The following is a 23,654-nucleotide window of genomic DNA, read 5'->3' as shown; positions in this document are numbered from 1 at the left end:
ACCCTTGACAACCAACATTGCCTTATATCTCTCAATGGATCAATCAGCACAATATTTAGGACTCGTTTGGATTCGTAAGTGATCTCAGCTCATCTCAACTCATCTCACTACTATTCAGCAATTTTAACTCATAAATCTCACTACTATTCACAACTCATCTCATTACTATTCACAATCCATCTCAGCTCATCTCAGCTCATCTCAAATCATCTTAAGTCATCTTCGAATCCAAACGTCTCCTTAATCTTAAAAACTCATTTACAACCAATAGGCTTCTTACCAGGAGGTAAAGAAGTAACAGTTCAAGTATTATTAAGTTTCAGGGCTGCAATCTCAGTTGGCATGGCATCTCTTCAATGAGAGTGCTTAACAGCTTGATGATAGAACTTAGGTTCAGGTTCAGTATCAGCAGAGATGTACATGACAAAGGATTTATGGGAAGAAGAAATGTTAGCATAAGACAAAAAATTAGGGATATGATATTTAGGAGGAAAATTGTGTTTTAATCATTTTGTAAAAAACTGTAAAGATATGTGACACTTCAAATTTATGTTTAAAAAGATAAAGCCATGTAGTACGAGTTGAATCATCAATAATAGTGAAAAAAATATTTGTAACCTTCAACAATATATACTGAATATGGATCCCAAACATCACAGTGAACTAGGTAAAATGGAGCAGTAGACAGACGAGCATTATTAGGAAATGGTAATTTTTTTTATTTAGCTAAAGGACGGATCATGCAATGATGGCATGGAGCAGTCAATTTAGAAATAAAATTATTCACAAACAACATCCTAGAATTAGAAGGATGACCAAGTCTATTATGCCAAAACTCATAATTGGAACATTTGGAGGTATTGGAACAAACATATATATAAATTGTTTCGGGTAAATAGGCAATATGTGAAGTAGAAACAGAATTAGAAAGGCCTGATTGTTGCAATATGTAAAGACCTCCATGCAATCTACCCACTCCAATTAACCTCCAATGAATCACTTATAAAAAAAAAAAAATTAACCTCCAATGAATCAGGTCCTGTATGAGACAAATGTAAGAGGAAAATAAGAAGGAACAAGTCAATGATTGTGTTAACTTACTAATATAAATTAATTTGAAATAAAAAGTTGGAATACATAGAACATCATGTAGAACAAGATGCTCAGAGATAGAAACATAGCTAATATGTGTAACAACTACAAATTGACTATTAGGAAGTTTCACAGAAGCATTAATAGAGCAAGCAGAAGAAGTAAAACAATTAATAGAGGGAACCATATGATCAGTGGCCCCAGTATCCAAAATCCATGAATTAGAATCAAAAGGAATACACTGAGTATTAGAAAAAACAGAATGAGTATTATTAGAAGGAAAAATAATACCAGAAAAATTATTTGAAACAACTGTATTGACAGTAGAAGTAGCTGGATCAACAGATTTAGGAGAAGGTAGCATGGACAAAAGCTGCTAATATTGAGTCTCAGTCAATTAAAAAGGAGAAACAACCGAGGGTTTACTATCACTAAGGATAGTAGTATTAGCCATGGATCAACAGTATTTGAAACACTTTTCAATCACATGACCAGTAATTCCACAATGTTTACAAATTGGTCTATCCTTCCTTTAAAAGGATTTAACAGATCTGGTGTTATCAAGATGAGAAGAAAATACATGAGAATCATCAGAAGGGAAAGAGACAGAGGAAATCTCGCGTTGTTGTTCCTCTTGTAAAACAAGAGAAAAAACTTTATTCAGAGAAGGCAAAGGCTCCATTAGTAAAATATGTGCATGAGCAGGTGCAAATGACTCATTTAATCCAACCAAAAATTGTAAAATGCGTTCCTGTTGAATATAGGAGTTCAACGTTCATACAACACCACAAGAACAAGCAGGAATAGACTTGTAATTAGAGAGTTCATCCCAAAGGTCCTTAAGACGAGTAAAATAGTTACTCAACGAAAGAGAACCCTGAGTAAGAAAGGAAATCGATTTCTGTAAATGAAAAATGCGAGGTCCATTTTTATGAGAAAATTGTTTCTTAAGGTCTGACCAAATCTCATATGTAGTTGCAATATACAAGATATTAGAAGAAATTTTAGTAGAAACAGAGTTTAAAAGCCAAGATATCACCATCTTGTTGCATCGGAGCCACGGATTGAAATGAGAATCCGCCGGATCTGAAGGCTTAGGGAGAGATCCATTGACAAAACCTAGCTTATTCTTTGCAGAAAGAGCCATGGACATTGATCAAGACCATGCATGGTAATTTTCTCCGAGAAGAGGCTAAGTGACCAAAAGGACACCTGGACTGTCGCTCGGATAAAGGAAATAAGGAGAAGTTGCATCCTCATAAACAGATTTAGTAGCGAGAGCCATGGAAAAAAAAAATGAGTTAAGAAGAAGATAAAACGCCTGATACCATGTAAAGTGTAGAAAATACTCAGATAACAGAAACCCTGGCAGAGCAAGAAGGCGAAAAAGAGGCTTTTGGAGAAAAGAGTAGTGTGAAAATGAATTAAGCATTAAAGTACAATAACCTATTTATACAAGCTGAGATAAAGGGAAGAAAAAAGCTATACGGCAAGTGTGCTATATTACAGAAGTAAAAAATAAATGAAATTACAATTCTATCCTTATACATAAAATGACAATTATGTCCTAATAGGATCTATTAGGACAGCTAGTTGACTTTAATTGTTAAAAGAAATAAAGGGTTGAGGAATTGAATGTCCATTCCCATTTGATGCTGCCAGAAGGAGATTGGTCTGGAATTATGCAGGAATGCATGTAAGAGATGACTTCTAAAGTCTAAACAAGGGCCAAACTTATAACATCCATTTCCTATGTAAAGATGTTAATAAAAGTACGTATGTGTTCCTTCATTATAGGGGAAACTATAATTTTTTACCCTCAAGTTATCCCTCGAACTTGTACCATAAACTACCAAAATTATAAATTTACATTCTAAACAACCAAATTTTGACAATTTTCTCCTCGTTCAAGATCTGATTGTTAATAACTTAATATCAATGAAAAATAGGATACGTGGCATATTCGTAATGGTCAGAACTTAATTGATTATGCAAATTGTTATAACTTGGTAGTTTAGAATGCGAATGGATAGTTTTGGTAGTTCAGGGAGCAAATTGAAAAAGAAGGGTATCTCAGGTTGCAAAATGTAAATTATGCTTTTATTATGCCATCCACAGTCGTGTTTCAAGCACCATATTTATTTATTGGCAAATGATTAGATACCAGCTGTTGTCAATGTTATGTAAGTCCCATGTTCCGCACTTTATTCCCTTCAATTTAAGTAGAATACTAACATGTTGTGGTGACTATTTCAGATACATGAGATCTATTTTTAACATTCATGCATGAAACTATGCTCAAGATGTAAAACATGCTAAATTTTGGGGTCCACGATACGCAGCTCATTTTTGTATGACCTCTACTCCTGCAAAACAGAGCCTTCTAATGAAGATATTGTTTATTAATATGCCAATGCTCCCATATGAACTGATTAAGGTAGGATCTTAGATTCTGGTGGTGCTCAACTTATGTCACTAATAATATTTCCTTGGTATATTCAGGTGACCGAAGATCTTCAAGCTGAGATGAAGTAAATATGAGCATTGAAGGCATGTACCTATGAAATAAATGTAAATAAATCTTATCCGGAACAGATTCTGAGCCTTTTATGTATGAGATCTTCTATATACAGTCGTTAGATACAATTGGCGTGCAATCGTCCCTGCCAAGTCAGATTTAAAATGAATTGTTTACTCTTTCTCTAAACGCACATGCTCTCCCTCATCAGCTCTCTCTCTCTCATAAACTCTCTCTATCTCTCGCTCCTTGGGTCCTCTCTCTCTCTCTCTCTCTCTCTCATCAGCTCGGTCTCTTTCTCTCTCTCTCATCAGTTCGGTCTCTCTCATCAAGTGTCTCCACGTCAGCTCCATTTGCACCATGTGCTTGCAACAAGTGTTTTTCTTTATGTATAATTCTGGATCTGATGGATTCATCTTAATCCATCATTCCTTGTGACATATCAACTCTTTGAATACTTTTTTTTTTTTTTTAGAATTACTTTGTCTACATAGGAATCCTATAGAAGTGATTTACATGTTGATGTGTCAGTCAAGCTGTCTTCCGAGTTGATTTTTTTTAGTTCACTTTTTGTTGAGTCAAGACTTGCCAAATTTCCGTGTAATACCTTTTGTAAAAAGCTTGTATGGACGTACTAGTTCTCATTGGATTTATGCATGAGTCAATATTTATTTTCCTTTCCATTCGCTGTCAATGTCGATCTTTCTTTTGCATTCCCTTCCTATATAATAAATTTGCAAACTCACTATTAAACTTATTCATTGCAAGTGATCACGCACTTGCTTGCACCAATACTCTCTGTGGGCTTGTTTGAGAATCTGGGGGGATTTGCACTTGTTACGCTATTTGATCGATGGAAGGTGCATTTGGAGTTTTAGTTTTTGTCTTCCTTCCACTTAGTTTTAGGAGGGTAGAGTCTTGCTTCATGATAAGCACAGGAGCAATCAAGCTGGTCAAACATAACCCCAATATTTATATTGTGATGCCAAATCAATCAAAAAATTTATGGATAAAAAAAATCCAATATGCTCTGAGTATTATTGGCAATTTAAACACTCTTTCTCATCAAAAATTTATATACATTATTCAATTGTATTGCACTTAGGAAATTTTTATTTGCGACCACCCTACAAAATCGTCGCAATAGAGTATTTTTGTTGCAAATGGTCTGCAGTATTTTTGAACTTTTTGTGGGACTAAGAATTGTTGCAAAAAGTCATATATCTTCTAGTGATATAGATAATTATTTTTGGAATCATAATTGAGGGACTCGTTTAGCCCTTAATAAGGAGCGGGCTTAGTTAAGAGGCCCAACCCAATAGATGGTAAGGATCAAGTTGATGGAATCTTTAAAGACTCATACGACCGTATCTCGTAACTGCCAAATAAGGTGGAATGGATAACTGATCCAGGAAATTGGGATGAATCCAATATTCTCGAGATGAGCATCAAGTCAAAAGAATATGAATATAAGACCTAATGGAATGATCATCAATAGTGTCTATCAATAACCACCTATGCCTACATATACAAGAAGTAGGCAGCATGTTTAATTAACACGACTCATCTTGATCACTATCTTGGTGATAGCTTATTTTACATATCGCTGACTTAGGCATCGGATGTGCATCATGCATATGTGCATTAGGCATATCGGGCCACCATCCCTATTTGTTGCGGGCAGTGGATTCTGGCAAATTGTGGAACATGTTCTTTATAACACCCCGGTCCCGGATGGGTCAAAAGTTACTTTCTATCACTTAAAATCAGATCTCATAGTACATATATAGACTCCAAATTCTCAATGCCATATAAAAATTATTATTTCAAACCAACTATCTCAATATAAACAACCTCCCCAAATATCAAATCATCAGAACATAACAAAATTACTTAATAAAATTTGTCAATACTTAATCTACTATGCTTCAGGCACACCGGCCATCATCTCTATTTGTTGTAGGCAATAGAATCTTACCTATCGCGGAACAAGTCTAAACACATGATAAATAAAGTTCATGTTTTGTTCTATTACCGAACAGGCAGAAAGTACAATCAACATATTTAACTCCATAAAAATTTCTCATTTATTTTTTTTCAGAGTAGTTAGGCCTTTTAACTTTTTAAAATTTTCTTTGATACATCGAATTAACATTTCCAAACCACTTTTTGACTGTCATTTATCTCCTACTATTTTTCACATGGTTAACTCTTCAACCACTATTTTCCTTTATTTTCATTTATTGTCAACCTAACTTTTTAGGTCATTTACTCCATATTTTCCCTAACTTTTCACCCCTTTATTAATGACACGTTTATTAAAGTTGATACATTAATGTAACAATGTTAGCTGAAATATTATTTCATATAGATTAAATATGAACCTTTATGCCTCTTGAGTTTTATCTCTTGACTCTCATAAAAATTTCTATTTTTTTTTTAACCAAACAATAAATTCACTTGATCTTACTTTCTTGCCTTGTCTTTATAAATTCTCAAAACAATCTCAGTTTCTCATATACCACAAATTAAAACTTGGTGAATCTCTTCCCTGGGCTTAACCGAACCCTAGAATCAATATCTTAAAAGGTTGAAGACTCTTATAATTTGCAGTATCTTAAAACATTTAGCAAGGAAAAATATACATAAGATGATATAAAACTGAGCTGCATTGGAATACTTAAAAACATGGTTGAACTAGCTGAAGCCACTGTATACCAATAAATTTATTGGATATTGTAATCTATCTATTTCATAAACTAACCTTATAGATAACCTAAATTTATACATAACCCAATACGAGATGCATAACAACTAGATTATGTGAACTGCGCAAGATGCCTTTTCTAGTTAGATTTTAACTAGAAAAGATGCAATGCTAGTAAGTAAGCGGGGTTTGGAATATATACCGTGGTGTCTATCAATTTTGCCATATCCCTCATTTTTTTTGTTTTGTTGTTTGATCTAAGTTTTGGTAACAAATTCAAATATATTTGTGACTTATTGAGCCATTCTATTTGCAATTTGATGTGAATGACAACATTGACATGTCAACCATGTTAGTAATATGGAGAATCCGTCCTTCTGCCAATTTACAAGACAACTCTTGATCTATTCAATAGTTTTATTATTTAAATTGTAATGATGAGATGATATAAAATGAGATAAAACAAATTTTACTATCCAAATAGGACCTCAAAAATATTCTTAAGGATCGAGTTTACCGAAGAATAATATATACTAATATGTTGTTGCCGTATTATATATGGGTAGCAAGCACTCATAATTTAATTTAAAAAGAAAAAAAAAACCTAAAGATAGATTATTAACATGGCTCTTCACTGTTTAGCTTGCTAGGACAGCTCCTTCATGGTTGAGTGATGAGGAAGGGTAGATTGGTTGTGAATTGGAGGCAATAATGTTGGGGAAAGATTATACTTCAATTATTCATTTCCATAATTCATGTCGTTTTAACTTTTTAATGTTAACCGATCTTCACCTTTCTAGGCATTAAAGGGAAATGAATATTGTCCTCTTTTCGAAGACCTTTCTTCATCCGGAACACCACAAGGTGGTCGGGTAATGCCCCCCCTCCCTCCCGGTGCTTTTTTGTTTTTATTTCTTATTTTCTTATTTTGGTTTTAAAATTTGTTCTTAGTTTTAAACATGTTTAGATTCTTTAAAATATTTCTAACATGTATATAAAAGTTTTCTTTTTTAATTTTTTACCTGTGATGCTATGTCAATAGTATTAACGGTTTATAACAATGAATAAATCTTCTTCACACACTACTGTGTGAAGAAGCCCCAGCACACCTAACGTGTTGGGGTGAAAAAAAAAAAATTATGAAGGGTGTGCTGCGGCTTCCGGCTGATGCGCAGCACAGCCCTTATAACAATATATTAACGACGAGACTCCCTTAAAAAAGAAAAAAATTACGGAACTATTTTGATAGTTCTGCAAGTCACGAGAAATTAAATTTTTCGTCGAAAAGTGCAAGCCACGTCAACTGAATATGTATTTAACTCTTTTATTCATATTGGCATTAGATGAATGAAAATACCTTCCATAAGGGGTGAGAGTCGAGATATGATAATTTCTTTAAGAGAAATGATAAAGTTTTTAAGTGTTTTTGAAATCAATAAGGTGCTAATGCCTAATTCAAAATATTACATGGGAAGTTGATAAATAAAACTTTTTAATAAAACAAATTTACCTTTTTTAGGTGTTAGAAAGGACATTAATGGTATGAGATTATTTCTTAACCCATTCGAGAAAATACATTCTTTTAATGGTGAGTAGTATTCTTTTATTGATTGTTTTGAAATAAATAAAAACTTTATCTTCAACTTATCATAAAAATATAGATATATAAGTAAATTTTAATATAAGAGAAATGATACTTACAGTCGTGAGTGTGTAAGCGCTGTACAATCGTTTTGAAAAAAATGAATAAATATGCGATCCACATGAAAATAAATTAATTTTCTAATAGTAGATCCCACTATTTTTCAAAGTGACTACACGATGCTTGCACACTCTACGATTGTACGTAATATTACTCTTAATATAATTACGTCACGGGTTGGTATAAAAATATTAGTACTATAAAAAAATTATAAAAGTTAATTTATGTCTTGCTTATATTATAAAAATATTATAAGATGTATATCAATTTATAAATTTTATTTTATTTGTAATTATTTTTAGAGAGCTAATATTTTTTTTAATAAAAATAACACGTCATATTCGGTGTTGTCACTTAAAATAATATATTACAAAAAAGAAAAAATAAAAAAAAAGGGTTAAAGGGGAAAAAGAGAGGCTTCAGTTGGTACAGTGGATTTTGGTTTTAACAAATCGTTCTCGTTTTCCCTTTTTTATATCAAAACCCTAATTCTTTCGGAGATTCAGTTTGGGCCTCGAAATACCTATCTCTCGTTCTCTCTCGCGGAAGATCTACACCGATTGCCATTGAACAGCGATCCCTCAATCGATCCACTCCAATCTCTCCGCATAGAAACCGCAGGTTGGTTGCTCTTCCTCTTTCTCTCTCTTCCTCCAATTCCTATTACCGCTCCCTGTGACCCTCGATCCTCTTCGATTCGGTGTCTATGTCGATCTTCTTAATCAATGAAATTCAGGGATTTAATTTACGCTTTGTGGCGAATTTTGGATTCCGTTCTTCGAGAACTAAGAACCGAAAAAACCGAGAATTGAGAAACTGCTTTTCTGGATCTGCCTTAGTTTTTCGTTCTTCCTTCTATAGGCAGTTACGGTTAGCGCGAAGGAATCTTCAGGTTTTTTTCTGGAATTGCGCGTTCATTTCCGAGAGATTAGGATTCATACGTATGTTGATGGATATTTTTGGTTGTGGCGACTCGGAGAGGCTTCGTATTCATTGTCCGTTGTCACTTGTAGCATTGCACGACCACGGACGCTCTATTTGTGATAGTTGCGATAATTTTACATTGTGCTTGTCACCACTCTATTTGTCAAAGTGTCAAAATCCATACAAGTTGTGGATTTTCTGAAGCCTATTTCTCATTATTTTGCACAAGTGCGCGTGTTTTGGCTTCTTTGTATGGATGCTACCTACTTTCAGTCTTTAGTTCTGTTCTTCTGCATTTTATAGCCTAGCCACATCGTAGATCGAAATTGCATATCAAAATTTACTTTACCAACCTACCAATTGGGACAATATAATAGAACTCTTCGTTGATAGTCCTATTGACTGTCTTTGTATTAATGACCATACTCTGTTATAGAATATTGCTTTGCAGGGTTCATAAAAGGGGCTAGTATGCTGATAAGTTGTTACGAGTATAGTCTTTCCAGTATTGAGTTTTCTTCATAACACGGAAACACCCCATTTCAGTGGAACTTGTAATATCTTGGTTGATCAAACATTTTGCAACTTGGGCATAATTTATCTAACTGATGTTTGTGTGGGAGTGAATGAAACCTGAATAACAGGTTAGACTTTAGAGGGATATCACTCCAGCTGCTGCTTAATATGAACTCCATGGCAATGGTTTTTTTTATTTGATTTTGCAAATTAATGCTAAGGCGATGGGTCCAGTCCCAATGACTTTCGTGCTGTTTTTCAGATTTAACTTGTAATTAGGCGTTTTCTCTTGTATACTTCCTGTGTACTTGGGCTATACCTAATTACATGGTTTCAATAAATTTCTTACTTATAAAAAAAATAATGTTAAGGTGAGGCTTTAGAAGCACATACTTAGAAGTGTGACTTGCTTATTTGACTTTTATCCACAGATCACTCTATACAGTGGTTGTATTGCATATTCCATATGCCCATTTTAAGTCATGAAATGATTTTGATGTAACGCTCATCCTTGTGGTGGGACTTTAAGAAATAGTTTTAGAAAATTAGACGGGAATTACTGAAATTTTTAAAACATTTCCTTTCTTCTCAAGGATATAAAATATTATATAGGTAAAAATTGAAACCTGCCTTTTAAATTAAAAAGCTACAATAGAATTCATTAAATAAATTACAAAGCCCTTTTACAAAATATGACTTCATACATTACATAAAACATGCCTAGGCTTCTATCACATTTTCCTTGGGCTATGTCCATCTTGATGCTTCGTCCTCATTTCATTCCAGGGTGGGGCATACGTAAAAACAAAATGTGTTGAATACTCAATAAGCATTACTTCTGTACATATATTAACATAGGCTTCCATTAATACATTCTTCATTCCTCTACCTACATTACATAAACTATTTCTATCCTTTGAAAACATTACGAGGTGGAGTTTTTCTTTAAAAAGGTTTTCATTTCTCATAAAAACATTCCCCCCCCCCCCCACCTTGTACATGCCTTTATAAAGAGCTCAACAATTTTACAACATTTAGGGCTCATTTGGACACTTGTAGTGTCTTAGAATTCTGTGAATAATAATGAAATGATTTGATTTAAGATGTTTTATTGGGTTTCGGGAAATGAGAGAAAATTGAATAAAAATATCAAGTTAAAAAATTGTTTGAATATTATTTTTGTTTTGAAGTTTGAAAAAGTTATTAAAATTTGTGTTTTGTTTTGAAATTTGTAAAAGCTGTAATGATTAAATAAAAAAGTTGATGATTTGAAATGGAAGAGTGTTTTGTGTTTGAGTGATGTTTGGGAAAGAAATTGTGAGAAGTTGAGAATTTCTCATCTCATCTCATTACCCAAACTTTCACTTAATTTAAGTGTTATCACTATCCATTAGCCGGTACACACTGTAACTTCCTGTGTGTTAGGATTAATGGTCTTTTGGATTTGGACTTCTCCCGTTAGGTGTGGGAATCCCTTTCAGTCAGGGGGCAACACTTGGTGCACTACCAGTAGTACTTAACTGGCATTGCAATCTACACAATCTATTGTACCATAATTCATTCAATCATTGGCCGTTATGTAACTTCAGTCGTTAAAACATTCATTCATTAACTTTCATTTCTTTTCATTCATTCCTTTTAGTCATTTCCTTTTCATTATTTTCATTCATCATTCCATTTCATTTCATAAAACATTATTTCATAACATTGAGCATTAAACATCATCATCTCATTTCAACCCGTAGGGGTTGGCCCAAGTGGTAAAGGCCTTGGACTTGAGGGTATGCTCCCCACAGGTCTAAGGTTCAAATCCCTTTAGATGCAAACAATCTCTAGGGTCCATCGAACTAGGGGATTTTTACCTTGAATTACCTGAGGTGCACTTGCGGGAAACTCCTTGTCGAGGGCCTGTGCACTCCCAGGATTAGTCGGGATGCTGTTCTTGGACACCCGGTGCCAATAAAAAAAAATCATCATCTCATTTCATGGATCATAAAGACAATAATTACTACTTATAACATCCATTTTATCATGCATACATTTTTTTTTATAAGTAAGAAATTTATTAAAAAACATTATTAGGCATAGCCCAAATACACAAGAAGTGTACAAGGGAGAGGCACCTAATTACAAGGTAGATGGACTGATTTTTGATTCTATTGATCCACCAAGTGTAACTTGGTTGGAGAGACCGTTTGAAGAGGAGGAGGTGCTTAAAGTGTTAAAGGGGATGGAAAAAGACAAGACCCCGGGTCCAGATGGTTTCACAATGGCTTTCTTCTAGGCTAGTCTGGACATTGTTAAGGAGGACATCATGAAGGTCTTTCTCGAATTTCTCACTTTTAGGAAATTTGAGAAAAGTCTCAATGCTTCATTTATTGCCATTATTCCGAAGAGGGCAAGGTTGGTGGAGGTGCAAGATTTTCGTTCCATTAGTTTGGTGAATGAGGTTTATAAAATCATCTCCAAAGTGCTAGCCCAGTGTTTGAGCGCTGTCATGGGGAAGATCATCTCGATGTCCCAAAATGCCTTTGTGAAAGGAAGGTAAATACCAGACTTGGTCCTCATCGCTAATGAATGCTTGGAGAGTAGAGTCAGAGCTGGCATTCTAGATATCTTATGCAAATTGGATATGGAGAAAGCTTTTGATCATGTAAATTGAAATTTCTTGGTGTATATACTTGGCAGGTACGGCTTTGGAGAACAGTGGTGTCAATGAATGAAGCATTGTATCACAACAGTTAGATTCTCTATTTTGGTTAATGGCACTCCTGAAGGCGTCTTCAATAGCTCTTGGGGCTTCAGGCAAGGGGACCCTTTATCCCCTCTCCTATTCATTTTAGTAATGAATGTTCTGAGTAGAATGTTGAAATGGATGGCGGATAGGGGCTTTATCTCGGAGTTCTCTGTAGGCGGCTCCTCTCTAGGTAGTCTATCAATCTCCCATCTACTCTTTGCTGATGACACGCTGATTTTTTGTGAACCAGATCTTGATCAGATTTGCTCCCTGAGAGCTCTCTCTTGCTCTGCTTTGAAGCTACCGCTAGTCTCAAGGTGAATCTATCAAAATATGAAATCGTTCAAGTTGGCTCGGTTGATAACTTAAGCGACTTGGCTGCCATTTTGGGTTGTAAGGTGTCATTCTTGCCTATGAAATACCTTGGACTCCCTCTGGGGGGCCCTTTATAAATCCAAGGCAATGTGGGATGTGATTGTTGAGAAGATCGAGTGCAAACTAGCGGGTTGGAAGAGACCTGTCCAAAGGTGGCAGAATCACTTTAATTAAGAGCACACTCTCCAATCTCCCGACATATTTCCTATCTCTATTTCCCTTGCTTGCAGTTGTGGCGCATAGACTGGAAAGCTTTTTCGTGATTTCTTTTAGGGCAGTTTTGAGGATTTGAAAAAATTTCATTTGATCAAGTGAGATAAGGTATGCACACCTTTGTCCAACGGTGGTTGGGGGGTTTGTAAATTGAGAACTTTCAACAAGGCTCTCCTCGAAAAATGGTTATGGTGGTATCATAAAGAAAGAGATGCCATTTGGAGGCAAATTATTGACGTTAAATATGGGAGCATTTGGGGAGGTTGGTGCTCTAATGAAGTAAGAGGGGCCCACGGTGTGGGTGTGTGGAAATTTATTCGTAATGGCTGGGAAGACTTACTTGTTAATTGCAGGTTTGCGGTGGGTTGGGGCACACAAGTCAGATTTTGGCACGACACTTGGTGTGGTGATGTTGCTTTGAAGATCGCTTTTCCCTTTCTTTTCAGGATTGCGTTTGATAAGGACGCCGCAATTGCTGATAATATGGCCGCCTCCTCTCAATGGTCAGTGAGATTTATCAGAGTGGCACAGGACTGGGAAATGGAAGATATTGCTTATTTCTACAGCACATGATATTGCTGATTTCTACAGCGCATTATATGCACTGAACTTACATACAGATGGTGAGGATTGCCTGCTTTGGACATCTACAGGAACAAAAACTTCTTAGTCCAATCCTTCTATAAGGTATTATCACCCCCCCCCCCCCCAATGTATTCCCTTGGAAGTGCATATGGAGGAGTAAGGCTCCTCTCAAAGTAGTTAAGAGGAGGCATGGCCTCTACTTAATAGATTGGTGCTTCATGAGCAAACATGATAGCGAATCAGCAAACCACCTACTTCTTCATTATGAGTGGTTAAGGCTTTATGGGATGATATTCACACAAGGCTTGGTATGGCATGGGTTATACCTAGAAGGGTGATAGAGTTATTGGCATGTTGGAGAGGAATCCGGGGTAACGGGCAGATCGTGGCTATTTGGAGGATGGTGCCTCTTTGCCTAATGTGGTGCACATGGAATGAGAGGAATAGTCATTGTTTCGAGGACAAGGAGCGCACACTGGAAGGGTTTCAGGACTTTTTTTTTATCATACCTTGTTACTTTGGGCTTCTACTATTGTAATTTGTATTGAACGGAACATCTTTTAACAACTTTTATGCTGCTTTTAGTAGCACTTAGCTTGTGACTAGGCTTTCTCTGGATACTCCCTATGTACTCGGGCTTTGCCTATTTACGTGTATTTACGTGATGAATGGTTGTTGAAGAAGGGGAGTGGGTTAGTATATGGAGTTGGCCATAGAATCTAAATCCTTTACACTGGTAAAGGAGGGGAGGATGTTGGCCATTACTGAAAGGAGTCGAAGGGTGATATCTAAGTTGGTTTTGGGTTCGACAATAGTGCAATGGCTGGCCAAGGCCATAGAAGCATGTACTGAGGATAAGAAACAAGATTTTCTCTCCACTGTCCGGGAAGGTCGACGTAGTTTCATAGCACATCGCTGCTCGAATGCTCGCGGACGTTATATGGCGGTGGAGGAGTATGGTGGTGGGGGAAGGAGGAATTTTATTTTCATTCCTGAAGAGAGGGGCAGTGGTTGGAGAAGGATGGGGGAGGTGCTGCGTCATTTTTCTTTCGGTAAGAGAGGTTGTGACGGCTTGGAAGGACAAGGTGGTGTGGTAGGGAGGGAGAACTTGGAGAAAGACCCAAGTACATCCTCGGTGGTGAGGCAATCCTATGCGGCATCTCTAAAGATGGGACATGCTTCGGGGGTTTAGAGTGTGGGGGGTCTGCCAATCACACCTCAAGATTAGCTTGTCGAGATGCACAATTCTCTAAAGGAGATGGAAACCCAACTTGCCGATTTGAAGACAACGATAACTTTCTTGTCTACGAAAATAGATCAGCTTTCAGCTAGAGGCAACAGGGTAGTAAGAAACATGATAGGCCCGAATCCTTTAAACTTAGAAAAAGGAAAACGGAAGATCGGATTCGGCCCTGTCCCTATAACTAGATCCAGGAGAGTATGGTGGATCAAAAGGACATCTGGGTTATTTGAAGTGGGGTCTACATCTGGTATTGGCGTAGAAACATCAGTAATGGAATGTCATTCGTCTTGTGTAACACAGGATAGATCGATAGTCGGTATTACACCATTGGTCCCTGAAGAAACTATGGCTCCCTCGTTAGAGTTGAAGGAAAAAGGTGTACTGTCGAGGTCTGAAGGAGATGTAGGATCCGCTATCATCCCAGAGGTGAAGGGACTTGTTGTCACCCCAGAATCTCCAATGGGGACCCCGATACCATTGGAGAGAACCAATTGAGTTACTAGAGAACCATTGGGTTTGGCGTTGGTACCTTGTGTAGAGGAATGTCTAGAGTCGGGAGTGCAGGTTGATGGGGATAGTGGCTCCCCTGGTCTCTCTTCCTCCAATAGCGGATTGGATTCTGCCTAAAGTTAACGAGATTCAGTAGTTCATGGAAATTTCACATGGAGGATGTGAAGAACAATTTAACGAACTAATTACTGCGATCTAGGCAAGCAGCACACTTGAAATCAAATTAAGCTTCAAGAAAAGCAGGGAGTTACAGCGTCTCTTTTCGACAATCAACTACATGCTAAGGGTGGTAGTTCAACTAGAGGGAAGTCTAAAGGGAGGGTATTGTGAAGACGGGAATCAAGGTGTTGAGGTTGGTGTTCGGGTAGAGTTTTAGTTCTAGGGGAGACAAGGATTGGGGTCGGGTCTGATGTACTTTGGGTTGGTTTTTTTATGGGCTTTTTGGGTCATTAGGGGCTTGTTGGGTCATTTTGGGCAAGGTGTTTTCTTGTATACATTCAGTGTACTTGGTTTCTCCTTTTGATATATGCAATATTTTTACTTGTCAAAAAAAAAAATATCTCTTATACAAGCCATCGTTCAATTCTTGAAACATAGCCATTTTCATGAATCCTAAACCTTAAGTACTTAAGCCCAACTTCACTACTAATTTATGACCTCACCATCTTCTAATCCAAGCTCTACTTACCCCTTCACTTTACTTAACTTCAAACCATGAACTAGGACCATATTGAGGTCACACCTTTCAAACACTTTACATTTAACATCGTGGTCTTACACATCCCTTGCATCCTTCTACTTATATTACACCATTTCTAATTCATAAAGTGAGCTCTCATGCTTCACTCAAGGTTTACAACTTGAGATTCGAACTATAAATAAATACCCTTCCTCCATACATGCACAATTCAATTCAACATTTCATGATGTTCAAATCTCAGGTCCCATTCACTACCTTACATCCAAATGTATAACATAAATTCAAACTAAGCATGCATAATTCTCAACTTCCATATCAAGCACTTGATCATAATTCCATAATTTAACCCATTCATAGTCACGTAATGTAACCTATACTATCCACCCTTACACCTATAGCTCCTATAAACACAACCTGTGCCATATAACTTAAGACCCGTAACATCCAACCTATGAACTCGAATTCACCAACCTGTGGCCCATACTACACACACACACACACGTATGACATATTACACCCATACTACATGGTCCTACATTGGTTGTACCATCATTCTCACACTCAAACATCACTCGGTCAAACCCTCCCACAACACTTGGTCATCATTTAAACACCCATATGAGAGGGAGAGAGGAAAAGAGAGAGAGAGTTTACGTGTGTAGAGAGTAACCGAAAGATACAGAGTGTGACTTGAGGAAGAGACTGAGAGAGAGGTAGGGAGTTTGCTGTGAAGGTTGAGAGGTGGTGCCATTGGGTGGCTCAATGCTAAGCTCATAGTTGCTGGGAATGGCGATTCAGAATGGTTGAGGCCGGAGGCAGTTGTTCATGTGGTGCACCGGTTGGTTCTCAGGCAGTGGGATATTATTGTGGTATAATAGAGGGAGACGACAGAGGTGCTTGGCCTTGCTGCCGTACTTGGGGTGGAGAGGAAAAGGGGCAACGTGTAGCTTGGGGTGCTCTGTTTTTGGTTGCTTGAAACAAAGGTGTGGTTGAGTTGGTTCTTGCCACGGTGGTTGTATGGTGGATTGGACCAGTGGCTTGCCTCGGTGGTGCATGGTAGTGGTTTGGTGTTCCATTTTGTTTGCCATCAATTGGTAACGACAGTCATGAATGGATAGATGGCCATGTGTTGTCCCCGTGTGTTGTTGAGTCATCGTCGTTTTTTCCGTTTTCCCTTACTTCGTTGTTGTGCATGGGAGGCAACGTGGAGGAGGGGTTGGCTGTGACCTTGCTTGAGGAGTTGCTGCAAGGGTGCGGCTTGAAGCCTCATGTGACAGTGGTGCAAAATCGTGGGACCTGGGTAAGTTGTGTGTGGCTCTTGTTTCTTGTGGCATTCCTTGCAGTGGTTCACGAGGAAGGGAGGAGGCGTGAGGTATGATGATGAGGCTTGCGGTGAAGAAAATAGAAGCTGAAGTGTGATAACCCGTACTAAGTGATAAGAGTAGGTGGTGTATGAGATCCCACATTGCTTGGGAAGGAAAGTTCCTGCTCTTTATAATGGTTCCAATGGGGCTCCAATTGTATCATTGACCAGTCCTTTTGAAATATAGGTCCATATGTCTCTTGGGTGGGGCTGGGCTCTGACTCTGACGGAGTTGGAAAGCCCAACTCCGAACTTCGACTTTGACTGTTATCAAAGTCGAAGTTGGGCTCTGACTCTAATCTGGATTGGACTCCAACTCTGATCGGAGTTGTCGGAGTCAAAGTTGGAGTCAAGAGATGGCTCCGTTGGCCGCCGTTGTTGAATGATGGCATAGTCGACGCTGCCAAAACCACTGTGATGATAGAGCCTATATATTCCGGTGCATGGTATACATGTACTCCTCTAATGCATTTCTTCCTTTGTCAAGTGTTCCATAGAAACACATAAAAGGAAATGGGACTGAGAAGAGAGTAGAGGCTTGGTGGTGAAGAATCAAAATGAATAGGAGCTCGAGTACAGAAAGATTAAAAACTAATTATATATATGTGCACTATTACCACTATATTCAAATTAGCCGTCAATGTAAAGGAACAACGGTCAGGATTGGATCTTGAAACTAACATTCACCATCCTTAAACCAAAAGTAATAAAAAAAAAAAGGAAAAAATTGACAAAGATGAAAGTTGACAATGATCTGAAAAGTGAAAAGTTGAAAACTCAAAAAAGACTAACATCAATTCATCACTCCTCACGAGACCCTAGATCCAAGAAAAAAAAAAAAAAAGAAGCAAAAAACTCAAAAAAGCAAAAGAGAGACAGAAGACAAGTGGATTGATAGTGACAGACAGATACAGAGATAGACGTATTGAGACAGACAAAAAATACACTAAAAATAATATAGACTTATCTTTTTTTGTTCGGAGAAGCAATAAAAATGGTAGCAGAATTTTTGTTTTTTGATTTTTAAGCTGGAGTTCGGAGCCCAGATGAGCTCTGAACTCCGACTCCGACAATAAATTTTAGAGTTACTCCGATTCCGACTACTCCAATTCCGTCAGAGTCGGATTCGAAGCAGAGGTCAGCCGGAGTTGGAGCCGGCGAAGGATTTGCACAGCCCTAGTCTTGGGTGTCCCTTGGGGCATTACAAATGGTATCAAAGCCCCAATCAGAAATGTGGGACCTAAGCGCTGCCACCTACAACGGACGGTTCGATGATGATATCGGGAATTTAAGGAGGGAGATTGTGATATCCCATACTGAGTGATAAAGATAGGTGATGTATGTGATCTCATATTACATGGGAAAGAAAATTTCTTGCTCTTTATGATGGTTTCAATGGAGGCTCTAATTGTATTATTGACTAGTCTTTTTGAAGTATAGGCTTAGATGTGGCTTGGGCCTTCCTTGGGGCTTTAGATGAAGGCATCGTTAGCTTCAGCTGGGCTGCTTGTGGACGAGTGCTGCCAGGGAGGGAGATGAAAAGTAGAGAAGAGGAGTTGTCCTGTGTCCCGGCTGGCTGAATTCAGTTGATGCAGCTTCCACTTAAATCCTTGGTGCTGGCTCTCTTTGCTGCCATTCATGGTGGCTCTAGGTGGGCCATGAATGGCAGCAAAGAGAGAGGAGTTGTGTGAAGTCAGTCTGGGACTGATGGAGCTGACTGAATGATTGTTGGTGTATGGTCTGAAAATAAAGAGAGAAAATAGGAGTTCAGGATGGAGAGAAAAGGGTAGATGGGGCGTAGGGGTTAAATATAAATCCAGAGGTGGAGATTAGAACATAGAGAAATAAAAAGGAAATAAGAGAGAAAGGAAGAATAGAGAAAATAGAAATGGACCAAGTGCAAAATCAAACTTTTATTCTTCATCCAAATAAATAGAGTTTTTGACGAAAAATAAAATGGTGAATCTTAACTAAATATTTTTAAGAGAGATAAATTTAGTTAAATAAAAATGAATTTTGAATTTTCAAAAACTATATTATTTTTAGGGCTCCAAAAATTAGAGGCTAACTTGAAAATTTAGGTTTGGTTCAATAACACTTAAAAAATACCCATTTAAAATAATTTTGGACTGTTACAAATACTTGGAAGAATTTTAAATACTTAATTTTGGCTAAATTTAAAAATCACCTGATAAATTTAAAATAAGGATTAGAGATACAAGACTTTCAAGCGAGGCTCGTGACCAACCCGAGACGAAATTGACGAAATTGGAGCGGTTGGTCACATATGAGGGTTGGGATATAATGTTTTTTTATTTTTGCTGTTGAGTAGCGCAGTTATGATTTAATGCGTGATTGCCTAAAATGATGAGTGAGTAGAACTATTCATTGGAACAGATAATTGGTCTAACAAACTAGATAGGTCCAATACAGCTAATGAAAATTATGCTGCTTTGTTGACAAGAGGATTTTACCAGAGAAGACTTACACTTTAGTACTACATATGTATTGGTAGGCATGAAATGTGACAATAAATATCTGTTTATGCAGGTGTGCAGTTTAGGTCTTAGCTTATCTTACCTGTTAAATGTGACCTTATATATCTGTTTATGCAGGGGTTGAGTTCTGTCCTCGGTTAATATTTTCAATCAAACTAAAGAAATAAATAGAGTGATCTCTATTTATTGCATTATGGAAATAACTGTTTCAATGTGGCTTTAGTTTTTTTAATTACTTTTGACTTCAAATATTTCTCATAACTGATTGCTAGTTCTTATAGCTCTCTCTCTCTCTCTCTCAGATGCTCATACACACACTTACGCAGACTAGTTTGAAATAGATGCAATAAGATATTGGAAGTCAATTTTTTGATCAAAGGTTAAATATGCAATTAAAGTTCGCGCGCCAATCTAAAGTCAGTCGAAATCTTTCCCCTTCTTTATGTTCCTTGGAATCTTGTGGTATGCAAAGAGAGATTCAAGTTCTTATTATTTCAAACCACAGCCAAGGCATCCTCTGGGTGAGTTCAATATGTGGAAAATCCAACAAGAAAACTGGAAGCAGATGGATAAATTTCAATATGTGGAATGGATAAATTTATTTAATCTGGCAATTTAGCGTTTGCTTTTCTGTGTACAGAAATTTCTTATGAAGATGGAATATCATCTATAACTTGTGCATTGAGTGACTTTAGTTTCATTTGTTGTTTTGCTTTATTATATAAAGTTCTGTTGGGGCTCTCCTCGTTGTATGTTGACATTTTAGCATTTTTAATGAAACGATTATTACTTATAAAAACAGTTCTGTTGGGGCTCTGATTACCTGAATTCCCATGCTTGAAACTGATTTTTTCGTGTCGTGGGTTTTTTTTTTTTTTGGGGTGTGTGGGGAAGTTATGTTGAGTTGGGCGATGCTGTAAAAGTCCTTGTACCATGGAAATTTTAGCAAGATAGTCCTTTATTCTTAGGACTATGATGGGATGCGATTTTAAACCCGTACTTTTTCAGTGTCTGAAATCCCAGTATAATTCCCCTTCTTTCGTACCTTAAAGTTTCTTTTCCCGATTTGCTACTCTTTTATATTAATATGCCTCTCTCATCATGAAAAAAAAGGTGTTTTCCCTGAAGTTGATCAGGTAATTATCAGCAATGAGGGGCTGGTTTTTCAAATTGGAATCCTTCTAGTTAGCTATCGACGATATCTTCTCCATAGAAAATTTTATGCACTCATTTGTAAACATCAGGTTTTTAAGGTTTATATTTCTCCTGTTGAGTTTGTGTAATCAATATGGATATGGTTCAGTAGCAGTATAATTGAATGATATATGCAGTCATGAAGACACTAATTTTTGGCATTCAAAGGATATTCTGATGGCTTCATATCTTCTTGCTACTGTTAGAACTTTGTAGTAAGTCATCTAGAAAGTTGCTGCATAATTTATTATTTATTTTGAACGCTGCAGGAGCATTTGTGTTTTCTAAGATGTCTCCAGCTTCGAAATCTAAGTCAAAGGACAAAAAGGCCAGCAAGGAAACCCAGAAAGCTTCTGCGAAGTCTTCAGGGCCCGCTAATGCAACTAGTGGCATCCCTGCTAGTGCATACAATCCACTGTTGGGAACATTTCATACTCTTGAAGTGCCCCCAACGTCCTCTGCTTCGCCTCTTCAAACTAATGGCCGTTTCCAAAACATAGATGAGACAGATGAGCATCCTGGAGGCTCGCTTGTAGCTGGGGTTGAGTATGATTCTGTCTCAAATAATGGTAGCTGGTCTGGTGAGTCAGAAGACCATAAAGAGAAAATGGCAAATCCTCCTGTTCGGCAAGAAACGATAATACCAGGTGCTGATGGTGACAAGCGAGAAAAAATCCGCCAGAAGAATGAACGGAAGCATCAGCGTCAAAAGGAAAAGCGAGCTCAGGAATTGCATGAGCGTTGTACTGGCTATCTCATGTCAAGAAAGCTTGAATTGCTTGCTCAACAGATTGTGCAAATGGGATTTCCACACGAGCGTGCAACAATGGCCCTCATAATGAATGAAGGAAAAGTAGAGCAGTCAGTTAATTGGTTGTTTGAAGGTGGCGAAGAAGCAGAAAAGCACATGGATCAAAACCTTGCTGGGAGTAATTTGAAAATTGACATATCAGAAGAGCTTGCCCAGATTGCAGATATGGAAACAAGGTACAAGTGCTTAAAACCAGAAGTAGAAAGAGCTGTCGTTGCCTGTGAGGGTGATCTTGAGAAGGCAGCAGAAACTATAAAACTAATGAAGCAAGAGCCATCATCTGCTTCACCTAAACCAGAAGAAAATGGTGATCCTCCAACTGTTAGTAATGGCAAGCTTTCAGTTGCCTCCATGAACTCAAGGCCACAAATGAAACTGAATCCTCCTACAATACAACATAAAAAGGATGAAAAGGATTTTAACTACACAAAAACAGCAGTTCATGTTTCAGAGCCTGGGAGCAAAAATTTGCTGCAGCCTTCGAAGAGAAGTCAACCGAAGTTGGAATGGCCAAAACCCCAACAAACTGCAATGCCAACTGAGAAAAAGTGGTCAAGTACTGGCTCAAATCCTTCAGCTTCCTATTCTTTGGCATCATCTATGCAGTTGTTGACGTCACCAGCAAAGGCTGAAACCCGTTATGTGGCCGTTGGAACTGAATTTAAGAACCTTCAGGCTGGAACAGTGAGGGAACCAGTTAAAATGATGCAGCGACCTCAATCTCTCAATACAAAACAGGGGTCAATCAGTAGCATGAGCTCATCACCCCCAGGAACAGCCACCAGTTGGTATCCTACTAATGGTGTTGAAGTTATGAAACCCAGTGGCTTTTTGCAACAAATTCCTAGCACTATAAGCCTCAGTGCAAACAATCAGAACTTGAATCAGATGTACCACCAACTTCAATATCAGCAACAACAACAACAACAGTTTTTCCCCGGCCACAGCCCAGGAGATTCCCCTGGAACCAGTAGAGGGAATGGTTTATGGAGTAGAACAGTTGCATCTCCTACCCTTGTTGCTGCTTCTTCCCTTGGACTCTTCTCTGGTTTGGGTTCATCCAGCTCGTCGGGGGCATCATCTCCTGTAGATTGGAACACAGGTGGTTTGATGTCACACTTAGATTACACCAACATAGATTGGACTTTGGATAGAGGTGTGTCTTCACCGAGTCCCAATGGATTGTGGCTAGGGCTGCCTCCATTTTCAAGGAACAACACACACGATTCAAATACTTCTGGAGTGAATGCTCAGCCATCTATGAGATCAGTGCCTAATGCAAATGGTTTGCTCAGAGCAGGGTTGCAGGATGGTGGAGTGGTCACTGCTGATGCACCATCTGCTGCTGGTTCTAGGGAGTGGACTTCCCCCTTCGAAGGGAAAGATCTTTTTAGTTTACCCAGACGGTTTGTATCTTTTCCTTCTCTGTAGTGGCTGAGGGAAAGGAGTTCTAATGAATAAAATGAAAGAAAAAAAGAAAAGAAAAGGAAGACCTAAAAAAATGTGAGTGGATTTCATGTTGGTGTTGGTTCTTATGATGCTGTGGTGTCTCGATTATATTGTTGGTGGATAAGCTTTTAGTGAAAGAAAGCATCAGAGAATCCTTTGCTTGATTCCTTTTTCCCTCTCATTTATTTTAAGACTTGAAAAACAAAAACAGCAGCATCCGAGAGAGAGAGAGAGGTTGGGCACTGGTATGCATGCAGTTAACCTTGTGTGATTGAGCCACGACAAAACCTTAAAAGAATGAAGCTTTTTATGTATGGTTCCGTCGTCCTGATCAATCACTAGAAAACCGAATGGATTTCCATGCTTCTAAGCTCACAAATCAAAGTTGAATTTTAGAAAATACAAATGATATGAATTTCTTAACTGAAACCACTGATCACCTAAACGTCGTCGATGGTGGGATTGCATGTATAGAACAGTTTCGTCGCATCATTTTGAAGTTTTATGGAAGAGAACA

General features: G+C 37.8%; 1 protein-coding gene across 2 annotated transcripts; it reads left to right on the top strand.

The window, feature by feature from the left end:
- The first annotated feature begins 8,453 nt into the window (after positions 1–8,453).
- LOC109000618 lies at positions 8,454–23,318 on the top strand. 2 transcript variants are annotated; one of them, XM_018977568.2, is made up of 3 exons: positions 8,524–8,640; positions 19,986–20,204; positions 21,147–23,318. In XM_018977568.2, exons 2-3 carry the CDS (start codon positions 20,126–20,128, stop codon positions 23,117–23,119), a joined length of 2,052 nt encoding a protein of 683 aa, XP_018833113.1. In that variant the 5' UTR covers positions 8,524–8,640; positions 19,986–20,125; the 3' UTR covers positions 23,120–23,318. The 2 variants fall into 2 exon arrangements, with proteins under 2 accessions (XP_018833114.1, XP_018833113.1); XM_018977569.2 differs by lacking the exon at positions 19,986–20,204 and having other exon boundaries at positions 8,454–8,640.
- Positions 23,319–23,654: the final 336 nt, after the last annotated feature.

This window comes from Juglans regia, chromosome 14 (assembly GCF_001411555.2).
Source record: "Juglans regia cultivar Chandler chromosome 14, Walnut 2.0, whole genome shotgun sequence".
Taxonomy (NCBI): Eukaryota; Viridiplantae; Streptophyta; class Magnoliopsida; order Fagales; family Juglandaceae; genus Juglans; species Juglans regia.
This window is presented reverse-complemented; position numbering and strand designations above follow the sequence as displayed.